Below are 12923 nucleotides of genomic sequence, written 5' to 3' on the forward strand. Positions count from 1 at the left end.
GATAGTGCTGGGTTGTAATTTGAAATATGGAGAACAAATTATGAAATGCAAGGGATTAATGGACAAGTTTTCAGATTATGACCTAAGACTAGAGAGTGCACTGAAAAGGGAACTGCAGATACACAAATGTCTCTTATTTAAATAGATACAATTCTTGTGCTGTGTAAAGTGAGGAAAAGGTGGGTTTAGAGTCTATTGCAGCATCTGGGGAAGACATCATATCCTGTGGGAAAGGAAACAATAACTTCAAATGCCTACAGGAATAGTTTATGCATCCTCAAACACACCAGTCTGTGGGGGAAAAGCAGCTTTTTTCCTGGGCAGAGGTTAACAGCATCTCTGGAACAAGGCAGTATCAAAAACTGATGCTGAAAAGAGACAGTTTTTGAGCCTAAGTGACAAAAGGACTTTCAGATCAGTTGGTCTAGCATTTAGAGCACACATATATAAGTATTCATGTCACCAATTCCCATTTCTCGTTGGTGTCTTTTATCATCACAAAAACCAATTCAAGGCCCACTGGAGTTAGTGGGAAGATTCCCATTGAGTTGGGAAGACTTTGGATTCAGACTTTAATCTCCCAGCATAGAGAATATGTAACACAGTGCAGCCACAACACTGCTGGATGCTTCCATAAATAATAGTAAATTTTCTGAAAATCCTGGCAGACAGGAAAAAACCTAGACTGTGGAAAAACAAGAGAGGGAGCACATCACTTGCCTATGAGCTTCCTGCTTAAAATAAGCACAAGAGAGCTGATGAACTTATTTCAAACACCAGAAGATGAAAGCAAAGTTTCTGTGGGCTTCATATTTCTTTGTACATGTTGGGATTGTTTTTCTTTTCAGTGTTCTTTATATCTGTTTTGAGATTTTTTCTAACTTCTTTTATTGGTTCTTTCCTGTCTCCTGACTGGATTTCATTGCTGGATTCTGGGATTTCTATCTTTTATCACCAATCCCAAGCCAACCACTGAATAGTATCTGCAAGGTCTCTGCCCACATGTCATCATGGCCCTCACCCCAGGGCAGGCATCCTCCCCCTGCTGCCCCACTAAGATGTACAGCAGCTCATCTTTCTCCAGGTGGAAGGTGGCTGAGATGAAGACCCCGTGGGACCTCTTATTGTGGTTTTTGGCTCCCTTCCCCCCGGCTGCTCCATAGGCAGAAATCCTGCAAGACAAAGTATATAATTGAAGAAACAACTCTCACACTTCTCATCCCCAAAGTAAATCCATCTGCAAGGTCTCCCCAGCCTTCACTTCCAAACAGACATTTCTCCAGAGCGGGCTCCCCTGCCGTAGCAGCTTCTTTGTGGCTATTCTTTGTCTGAGACCTGTGTAGGAAGGTTGCACAAGAGGACAGACCAACCCTCACCCGAGTACTGGAGACAGAGACTGCAGGAGCAAACAGCACGAGCTGCTATAGCCCACCACAAGCCTAAGGCTGCAGGACTGAGATGATGGCAGCCCTTCTACTTGACTGCATGCCCACTCTCACTCCTCCTCTGATCTCTCCTACATCGCTGCTCACCCCTCCATGCTTCACAGTAGCTCAGATGTATATCTTTACAGCTATCACTCCTATTTCTTCACTGTCCCCTCCACCCACTCACTACAGGAGGTCCCACACTCGTGCTTGTTGAATCTGCACCAACAAAAAGCAGTCAGAGGAGGCTGCCCCCAGCACACGCTGATCCTCACCTGTATCTGTTTGTGGCTGGCACTCTCCAGACCTGCACTCCCCGGAGCCAGCCCTCCTTCTCCACAGTCACTGACACATTGCTGTTCTTGTAGGCACTGTCACACTGAGCTTGAGTTGGCCCATGGGGACCGCTGGCACCACAGGTTGAGAACCACCACAGAACAACAGTTTTGTCCCCTGTGACCAAAACAGCAAGAGTTGAGGCAGATGCAGCTCCCCTGTATTTCTCAGTACTTATACTCACTTTCTTCTAGTCGTACCAAACTATGGCTTTGCTATGGTGAGTGTTTGCTTTTCTCTTCAGTGTTTGCTTTTCTCTTCTCTCACCTTATTTCCTGCACACTATTTCATAAATCATGGGCTGAACATCAGCTTTATCAATTAGGTGTGAGGGGAGAAAGGAAAAGGGAAGAGGGACTGAATTTCTAAGGAGGGGTTTATCCAAAGGTCTCATAGACATGATCAAATTCCTCTCCTCATCGCCAGTCTGAAGCAAGATGATGTGCAGCTTTCCAAATGAGAACGAAACCACGTACACAGAGACAAGGGTTGAAAACATCTGTCATTACAAGTAGTGAGCATTTATGAAATACAGGGAAAGTCTTAAGGGATTTAGGCTTGCACAAGAAGCCTGTGGCAGCAGAAGTAGCAAAGGCAGCCTCTTGCTACCAACTGTAGGGACCCTTCTTCTCCAAGCAATTTCTTTCCTGGTTCTCATTGAGCATTTTTCTTTTGTTTCTACAACAGTGCAGCAGGTAAGGATTTCCATTTCCATGTCCTCCATTTCACAACCATTTTCTAAGACCCAAACAAATCTATCTTCTCCACTGAATTAGATGAGGCCTAAGAATAAAAATTTTCAGTAATGTTTCTAAAAACTATGTGATGCAGTTTGTGCACAAAAGCCAGGATCAAAAGTAGAACTGTTTAAGGCTTGAGTGATTAAAATAGAGGTTACAAACTTGTAAAAGAAAAATTCCAATCTTGTTTAAAGGAAAAGGCAAGCAAAACTATCCCCAACAGACATCATCCTGTGAACATGCAGGTGGATCAATGCAGTATGAGTTTCAGCTGCATTACAGCCTTCCCCTGAGCTAATGAGAACAGACAGCAGTGCAGATTGTCACATTCCATGTGGACAGCTCCTTCAGGAGCTGGTACAGTCACACACTGGTCTTTGTTGGCTGCAAAATAGCCTCAAGAAAACCTCTCCTCCTCACCTTCCCCTTTAGACAGCTCTTCTGTTTTCTAATTCTAATTCTCTTCTAAATTCTTATCTGTCCTCCAGAGTGGCAATCTCTATCGCTATCAGTAAATTAGTTCCCAGTGTTTCCTGTTCTCCTACTTTTTCATTTCATTTTCCTCTTCAGTGGATTTCCTCATCCTCACTTACTTCTCCCTGGATTTTCATCTTTACACCCCTATTCTGCAGTCATTTTATTCAGCTTCAGTGCTCAGCAGTCTTTCTATTCTCAAATTTCTATACAGATCTATACCTTTTGTTCCTAAGCTGCCTTTCTGTGCACTCTGCATCTGAGTCATGCAGCTTCTGTTTTCACTTGAAGAGATTCTGCATTTCTTTATAGAGGACATGCCATTTCAGGGCTGGTGAGCTGGGCTCCAGCAAACTGCTTCCCTACAGCCAAACAGAGACTCCCTGACAGTCCCCACATCTTTGGCATGGATTATATACAGTTGTCCCACTGGGGGAGGCAGATCACACACAGGAGATGGGAAGGGAGCCACCCTTTGCAGCCAAGAGACAGGATTTCAGTACTGAATCACATACCTGGGAGGGAGGGCTCTTCCAGGGGGTTCAGAAGTTGCTCATCCAGGATAGTGATCTCACGTGGGTACTGGCGTTTCCCACCAAAATGACTCTGTTGTCTTCCTGTAACAGTTTGTAGAATAGAGGAAAGAGGTGGCAGGATGGAAGAAAAGAGGGATGGAAATTTAAAGATTACGTGAATAAATTAAGTACAACCATTTGGTTAAGGTAAGTAAATATTACCTTGAGTAGAAAAGGTTTCTTGAGCAATCATAATTTTGTATAACTCTTTTGAGCCCATGTCTTAGGTTAGCTACTTGTATTTGTGCTGAAGGCAGTGGCTCTTCAGTGAACACAGGCCCTCCATGTTACCCCATGCAGGATAAGCTCCTTGGTCTGCAATTTCCTCTAGCTGTGATTACAAGAGATTTTAGGGAAAATGTGGTGTGGGAGAACAGATACCAGGTGTTGATGTTCTGCTGGTCAAACAGGCAGCTGACAATTCTGGACAGTCAAATGACTGTAAAGGAAGGTGTAAAGGAGAGTGGTGACAAAAATCATTGTTTTCAGTTCTGAATATTTTCATGGCAAGTAATCCAGCTTAACAGATCACCCCCACCTCAGCAACCAACTTTGAGCACCTGAGAGCTCACTTAGAAAATAAATAAATGAAATTACATGCCTCACTAACATACACAGTTAAGAAACAGAAACACACCCTTGACACAAGCTGTAAATTTTTGGACAAACCTTTTTAAAAACCACAGAGCAAACCCATACATTTCTGACCACTGAGATAGGTCTTTGAAAACCAGTCCTCTCTCAGAGGGGAGGAATTTCAAATCAATTGCTGATCAAAAACATCTGAATGCATTTAGAACCCCATAACACCAATGCTGTCTTACAACAGGAAAAAGTAATAATGAATCCTTGCCTCATAATCTGCAAGCATCCTGTTTCAATAGTCAAATTATCCATTTTTATGCAGATTTTTGATTGGAAAATCTCTAAGAAAAAGGACAGGCTTCTTTCCATTTTGTGAGCCGTCAGCTAATTTAATACTGAACATTTTTCATCCATTGAAAAACATTACAAATATTTCAATTTGTTCCAGTTGTGAGAATCTAACAGCTGTCTGATGCTCTGCTGAAAAGAGACTCACTCAGTTCCAGATGGACAATTATCTCTGCCACAAAGCCACTGCCCTAAATAGCAATAATTAACACCCTTGTTAGCTGTGTCAGAAAGGCCAAATAACTAATTGAAGCATGGAGACCTTGCTGAGCTTTTACTCCTGAGAATATTCCCCCCAGGTCTGACTGAAAGCACATTGATGCATGCAAATAAAAGAAAGCTTTGTATTGACACACTCTGTTCATACTGAGATGGAGAACTTCAATGGATGAAGTTGTCAAGCCAGTGAAAAATGAAATTAACCCAAAACAAATGAAATCAACCAAATGCAAGGAGGAAAACAGAATGAAAAATACAATTCATGGCCAGAAAAGATGCTCCCTGAGGCCTAAACTGAATTACAAATTCCAAAGGTCACAACAGTTTTAAATTCTTAGTGATGTACAAGAAGTCTGGTTATGTTTGCCAGAGTAAAGGAATGTAAATCACTCTCTGAAACAGAGCAGTGATCTGTGTCTCTGCACAGATTTTTTGTGGCATCCCAACTGAGTATCCTAAGGCAATGCCTAATTTCCAAACAAACAGTGTTTCCTCCTTCTCCAAGCCCTTACTCTCCAGAAGAAACTTTCTGTCTCCTCAATAGGAAGCAGCAGACTAGCTGCAACACAGGCTGAGCATCGCCGTGCCCACATGAGCTGTTAACTTTAAAGCCTGATGCTTTATGCACTGTGAGACATGAACTTGTAAGGTGGCATTTTCTACAAACCTAGCGTAGCCCTGGGACCCAGGACTGGTGCTCCAGTCTACTTTAGTTTCCACTTCCTCTTCTAACAACCAGCATGTTGACTGTAGAGTGAATGGAAGGGAACAAGAATTAAATCATATTAAGTTGTCTCTATATTCAAACAATGCAAAGAGCACAGACTTCCTTCCTCCAGGTTTTAGCTAACACTGATTTCCCCATTGAAAAGAGGCAGAGGGAAGTGTAAAGGAGAAAGAGAGGTCATCTTCTGTAGGCAGAGAGCTAAAGAAATTCACTCCTTCAATGTCTCTGTGACTGTAATGAAAACAGATAGAGATCTGGTGGCTGAGATTAGTCAGAGTAAGATGCCTAACAAACTCCCCAAGGTGTGAATGGTCTCCTCTGAGATCCCACCTTACCAATGCTGGTTGCAGTACTCCTGGAAATAGGACTTTGCTGGGCAGAGACTCTAAAATCCAGAAGTAGAGATAACCTATACAAAAGCTCCCTTTGGTCATTCTTGCCATTTATAAAGCAATCTTCTGGGAAATTGCAAATGATGCACGGACTGAAATGCAATTTCTAGGCCAGGGCAGTAGAGTTTGATAGACCCCAGACCTGTGATCTTAATTGGAACAATACAATGCTTAGAGCACCAGAAGATAATATAAAGGCAGTGAGAAGGCCAACTCAACTATAAGCACTCTATTTGCTATGCTAGTCCACATTTTCATGTTAATACACTCAAAAACTCTTCCTACATAAGCCCTAGTTCACTGAAACTATGAGGTATCTTTATGCCTGTCTGCCTGAAATTCTCACACTGAACCAGACATGCCATCCAGTCTGTGACACTGTCTTACACAAAGTGATTTTATAAGCCAAAATGTGGTTTTGCCTCACCTTATTAATGGGGGAAAGCATCTGTCAATGCCTTGGAGCTGCCACCCAAAGAATAGTCTGTTTGGGTTTTGTCCTTATTGATGTCCCTTGAGCTGCCCTCACTATTCAGTTGTTCTCTTAAATCTTACTGAACTTTTCCTCTCAATTTAGAGGTATATGGAAAGCCTCACCTTCTTTCCCATCTTGCATACAAAAACAGTGTTTTCATTCTGCACTGGGTTTTGTAGAGAGTTGAACAACAAGATTGAAATAGATGGAGAAAATAATATTTACATCCTAGCAAGCAGCAAATCCTTCCTTCCTGCCATACATCCTTCCTGCTGCCCTTATGAAAAGAATTCACTGCTTGGATTTTAATTGGCTCTGTCTCTGACATCTGAAACCTGTCCTTGCCAGGGAGAAGTAATTTCATTACTGAGAAAACAGCCGAGCTGCTGGGCTTCTCTGCAACCTAACTGAATTAAAGTCAGAAGAAGACAAATACAAGGGGGTTGCTTTCAGAGGCGAGAAAACATGCATTTGCAAAGAGGATTCAAGGAACAGTGGCAAGTGCAAGGCTTCCGAGAAACGCTTCCTTCGTGATGTCTCTTCTGCGTGACTCACGCACCTCTGGTCGTGCCTTCAGATGGGGTCAGTGCCAGTTGCTCCTGGACATCAGTGCAATTTATCCCAATTGAAAATAAGGAGTGAGTTGGGCTGTCTAATGGACTAGCTCTGATAACCTTGCTGCAGGGACATTTACAGCCCACCTGTTTGCCAAAGGATGCGTACCCACACCACTCCCAGCAAAATGTCTGTGGGTAAACTGATCTATCTGCTCCTGTGAGGGCAGCAAACTCCAGCAGCTGGGTGCACATCAGCTGGCCCAAGAGCATCTGGAGTCACTGCCTTCAGTTTCCTCGAGATTTCAAAACAAACTGATAGCATGGAGGTTCCAAGGTGTTTGGGAGAGAGGGCTGTTTGACAGCTGGAGAGAAAAAATGAAATTACCATCAAGAATCAGCTTTTCCTCTTAATTTCAAGTGAAACTATTCATGCTCAGCATTTTATAGAAGAGTGTTTTCAGTGCCCATAGAACAAAGGGAAAGAGAACAGAACACTGAACCAGAAAGGGATGGGAAGGAATAGTGGCTTCTGTTGATGAGCTTTTAACACATCTATTTCAACATAAGCCTTCCCATATGTTATGTTCAGGTACAGCTAGCCACTGCAGGGACATGCTGTTACCTTAAATGTTGACATATTGGGTGTGGTGACATGTAAAACAACACAGAATCACCAATCCACGTTTTGTCTGCAACAGAAGTCACCATTCAAGTGTTGCGTATCTTCCATTCCCTTTGCAACAGAGCATGTCTTCCCCAGGGACAAAAGAAGGCAGTTTCTAGTATTTGCAAGTAGTTCAAGTACCTAACTTTTCCCCCTTGTCCACTACAACTCTTGCTAACATGTTTCAAAGGGTAGCACTGGCTCCATTTTTCTCTGGAATAGTTGTCAGTCACGTTCACAGTAATGAAGCAAAGGAAAGCTGTTATATATCTGGCAATGATAGCTGAGGTACCTCCTTACAGACTAAAACAAACTTGATGGAGTAATCTATAATTTGATTGTCACAGAGTCAATTTGCTTCTTTATTTTCTTCCTTTTCTCCACAAAAATATGGTGACTTCCCCCTTTGATTTCAACAAATTTGTTTCAGCTATCAATTACCAGGGTGCATATATCAGCAGGGACTGGAAAAACAGTGTGATGTAATCCTTCCATTTAGGGGTAAGGGATCAGTCTAGTGTTTCTTGCCAAGACACACAGACAGGTCTCAACTATGTGATACAGAATATCTCAGGTTAGAGAAAAAAAAGAGCACTGGAAGACTGACACAGAGTAAAATTGCCTCTACTTGCAGTCTTCAGTATGTCTGAGATAAGATGGCATTGTTCTGAAAAAGCTGCCACAAATGATCCATGCACACTCTGTGGGGGGAACAGAACGTACATCCTGGATCTGTGGGATGCTGATTACACCACCCAAATTTGGGAGGGAGGATTCTGCAACATTTGTGACTCACCATCAGTGAAGCAGTCCAGGCCAAATGTAATGTTGTCGATAGCAATGTCAGCTTGGGAATTCCAGCCCCAGGTTGCCAGGAGTTCCAGTTGAAACCTTTGCAATAAGACAGACATTTTAGAGAAGACCAATAAAGGACTAAGGAGAAGGAAAAAAACAAACAAACAATCTCCCTAAAAATAGTGTTCCCTTATCATGGAAAAAAGATCACTACTATTTACAATTTTTCCTCCAGATAAAGCCAGCTGAGCAGCCAAAAGGTCTTGCTATAAGTTTTAGACACATGTCAACCCCTCATAAGCACCACAACATTCATAGAATTTCACATTTCATGGAGAACAAGGACAGCCCTACTTCTCCTGCTATCTGCACATACAAACAACTGTCTCCCACTAATTGTTGTACACAAACAACCATCCATATTCAATTACCAGAAACAATCAGGAAATCAGACTGAGGAAAAAAATATCTCCTTCTTTCCACTCCTGAAGAGATAGAGTTAAAACTGAACAGAATATCCAAAGGTAATCAGTGTAACTCAGAAGGTGATGCGAGTTTATATTTCAGCCATAATTCCCTGAAGAATTAGCTCCCTGGGCTGTCTCATCTTTTTCCACTATGACCAGGTGTTGCTTATCTAGGAGCTCTGTCACGTCCCATGTGTACTGCTACCTTCTGAATTCACAAGGAAGAAAGAAAATGAGCTAAAGGATCTCCTTCTAATGGATAGGACTGGATTGTTTTTCATTACATTTCAGAAATAAACAGATGTCTGATGTCCAGTCCATTTAGAGCTTATTAAAAGCATATGGACAGAACCTCTATTGCTGTCTCTGGTAAAGCTCAATGATGATTTATGACATCAAGCACTGACCTGCCCAACGCATTAATCATTCAGCCTAGAAACACACTTGTCCCAAATTAGTGACAATAAAAATATGTGTGTGCATTCCACCCACCAACCAAATGTTGGTTGATATCCACAGTTAGTTGCAGAGCTGCATACAGATCTTTAGGGATAAACCGCTTTTACCCCAACTCAAGAATGACCCCTTGTGCTTAAATGTTTCATTAAATATTTCATCCACACCTTCAGGAACTGAGCACTCTGGGAGTAAGTGCAGTAAATGCAAATCAAGGGCCTCTTGAATGACCTCTTAGCCGTGGTGTTAGTGGGGGAGTTTTCCACTAGATTCCCTTCCTACAGAAACCTTCCTCTTCAATAGCAGGCTTAGCAAGACCAGTTTCAGGCCTCGTATATAAGTCTACTGACAAATGACAATAATTCCCCCAGTCTATCTGATGGAGGACAGAGCACCCTGAGCCCAGAACCTGGGCACTTACAGGACCCACAGGCATAGGTACATCCTACCCCTTTACTTGAGGCACTCACATGGCATTATACCCTTGGTCAGGTCAATCTGCTGTGTTTGGTCCATGGGGACAGAGCAGACCAGGGTCCCTGGCACTGCACCACCAGGTAGGTTTCTGCTCTAGCTGTACAAGGGGGACCTTGAGGAATGACCCCTGCCTCCTCAGTACATGAGAATTGACATTTCATAACCTCTAGGCTCTGTATGCCTCCCCTTCCTCTTAACTTCAGAAAAAGGGGAAGAATTTGCCTTTTGAACTCAGTGCTGTGTTAGCCAGAGGGGTTTCCAGCGTTCCTGTTCATTGATCTCATTTTGCTGACTCTAACAAATTATGTTCTCCAGCTCTCTGTTGTCTGGTCTTTTGCCTGCTTGGTTTTCTCCCAATAGCATTATTTTTTCTTATGTGTATGAACCAAGTAAGTGAATTTGCCAGCCCATCACCAGAAGCAGTTTTTCAAAGCAGCAGGGTGCCCAACTGGGAGGCTGATCAGCAAACTGTCTTCCTTCTCTCCTAAGGAATAAATTAATTGGATGAAGGCCTGGCTAAAATCTACCTAGATAGAACCCTCATGTCCTCCTTGTTCTTTGTGCTAAGGTTTTTCTACTTCTGGCCCCATCAAGCAGTTCATGGCCTGGAACTTCTTGTGTTTCAATTCATGCCTACTCTTCTCCCTTGTGATCTGTCCCCTTCCTACCCACTTTACTACTGCCTACCGTCCCCTTAAGGAACCAGGGAAAGTACTGTACTTTCCTATAGCAGGAGAAGGACAGGAGTTTCCCTAAGATTTGGGATACAGAGAAACAGCATGCCAGCTCAAAATCTACACTAAAAATTACCCTAAGCACAACTTTGCTAGAGCTTGCATTACCAAGGAAAGCTGACAATACCCATAAATAAATACACAGAATAGTCATTCAGGAAGTACCAAACTGTAGTAAAATTGTCCAGCAATGTTCATCACACACCTCCATTTACAACTGTTTTCAACTTCACCAACATCAAAGCGATTTAGGCTGATTTTGGGTGATTTGGTATGACTTTTCTAGCAGTCAACATGTTGTGTGAGTGTTGAGGATGAAGCAACACAGGGATTCATGATTCTGACCATGTTCAGAAGGGCTGGTAACTTTTTAAGCACTCTATGCTGCTGGGTATTGGAAGTGGGATCTGAAATTTGTGAGGAAGAGAGTCACATGGCAGACATGAGGTGGTGTTTTTCGTGTGAATGAGAATCAATTAAAATTTTAAGAAAATATCTTAGAAATCTTTAAATCCCTGACTTTTCCATGTCTGGTATTTTTTAATCCTGCAGTTTCCTCTTGTCTGGACATCTGAAAATCTCAGGCAAAATGGTACTTTGCAAACAGTGCTGTTATGAACCGTGTCAGGCCCTGCTTCAGCTGCATGAGGTGAGAACTGCCCTTCCAAGTTGATGGATAAATGTTTTCTTCCCCAGTCTTTCTGTTTCTGATTCTGCCAAACAGAAGAAAAAAGGCTGCCTGAACTGAATCCAGAGTGAACAGGGTGTCATCCTGGAGAGAGGCTGGGAGCTCACAGAATTTCACAGCAGAAGGGGCATGGACTTGGTGTGCAGGGGGTTTGGGCCCAAGATCTACAGGGAGAATTAAATAGCCACTCAAACAGGAATTTTGGGAATAAACCTTTACACTAGGTCTGGGATCATTGAAATGAAAGCATACAAGATATAGCTAGGAGGAGAATGGAAGTACAAGGAGGAGATTGAGATTTAATAATAAAAAAACCAAAACAAAACAACACACAGTGACAGCAGCTGCTGGAATAGAGATGGAAACAAAAAGCAGAGAGGAGTTCAGAAAGGGAAATTACAACCAGAGGCACAAGATAAAATGGGTTCCCAAATGAGAGGCTGAAGCAAAAGAGAGTTCAGGTATATGAAAACAAGCAAGAAAGGCACCCAGTGCCCACAGAAGCAGGTAAGACAGGACAGAAGGAGTAGAGCATGAAAACAAAAAGACAAAAGGACTGGGATGGAGCTCAAGTCCTGGGAGCACAAAGACCAGGGTTTCCTCCCTTGGGGAAATAGCTGCAGCATTTTCTAACAAAGTGTGTGTTTGTTCTGTGTCTGTTATGGATCAGCGTAGCAAACGGCAACTTATTACTTCTGTCAGTCACCTGGCTAGCACAGGGGTACAGATTTGCCTTCTAGATTGAAGAGTTCCATCCTTACCCACAGTGATCAGCATTGTTGTGGCACTCAGTTTTAAATTTGAAAATGTCCTACAAAAAGGTTACATGAAGTAAAAGATAGAACTACTTGAAACAGACTGTAATAATAAACACATGCATGACCTACCTACAGCTGTCGTTTTGCCTAAGTACTCAACTTCTTCAAATGTTACAGTATTTGAACATGTGAATATCATTTTTTTTTCATGCCATTCTGGCTAGTGCTCAAAAGAAATGTTTTGCTCTCCATTCCCTTCTGCCATGTAAGATCCATTTTGCTTCAGAATTAAGGGCCGGTACAGAAATTGGAGGCTTCATGGAACAAAGCATAAGGGACTGCATATCAGAGGAGGCAGAAGGTCCTAAATATCTCTGAAGAGCCCCTTGGTCTCAGCTGCAGACATGTCCACAGTAGAGTGCCCAGAGAAAAGAGCTATTCTGCACAGATTCTCTGGCCATACTTTACATATGCATAACTAAACAGATGCTAATCCACAGGACTTCAGATTGTGTCAGACAAGAATACTAAATGCAGTGCTAGCAGGCAGACAATCCTACCCTAAAGGAATTGTTCATGGCAAAGGTGTGTACAGTGAACACATGATAATACTGAGACCAAAGGTAATTAGGAAATTAAACTAGAAAGAGGGTAGAGCAACATTTATAATATTCACTGGATAGACCTGAAGATTTCTTTTCCCTAAGTTTTATGTGAAACAGGCTTTCCTCAGGAATATGCAAAAAAATCCCAACAGATCGGAGAAATTGGAAAAAGCTATGTTTATTTTGTGCAAAATAACCAGCTACCAACACCAGCTACATGGCTTGAGATTGAGTGATACTAGGTGAAGGAGGAGAAATGCCTGAATAAAATTTGATTGCAATGAAGTTCTTTAAATCTTCAGTACTTTACTTCATTTGAAAACCAACATTGCACTGCATTTCCACATCCAAACCCATGAAAACTTTAGTGCAAGGCTTATTTGGGCAACAAATAAGCCTTGCACTCTTTCTGAAACCATTGCAT

The 12923-nt window shown here is 42.4% G+C and overlaps 1 protein-coding gene across 1 annotated transcript in view; it reads right to left on the bottom strand.

The window, feature by feature from the left end:
- LTK (leukocyte receptor tyrosine kinase) overlaps nt 1-12923 on the bottom strand; it is a 96320-nt gene that overhangs the window by 24009 nt on the left and 59388 nt on the right. Inside the window, exons 10-13 of the mRNA XM_063398556.1 lie at nt 8316-8410; nt 3493-3594; nt 1703-1880; nt 1022-1172 (exon numbers count right to left, since the gene is read on the bottom strand). Of these exons, the coding sequence (XP_063254626.1) occupies nt 1022-1172; nt 1703-1880; nt 3493-3594; nt 8316-8410 (526 nt within the window). The remainder of the gene's footprint in view (nt 1-1021; nt 1173-1702; nt 1881-3492; nt 3595-8315; nt 8411-12923) is intronic.

This window comes from Prinia subflava, chromosome 5, assembly GCF_021018805.1.
Source record: "Prinia subflava isolate CZ2003 ecotype Zambia chromosome 5, Cam_Psub_1.2, whole genome shotgun sequence".
Lineage (NCBI taxonomy): Eukaryota > Metazoa > Chordata > Aves > Passeriformes > Cisticolidae > Prinia > Prinia subflava.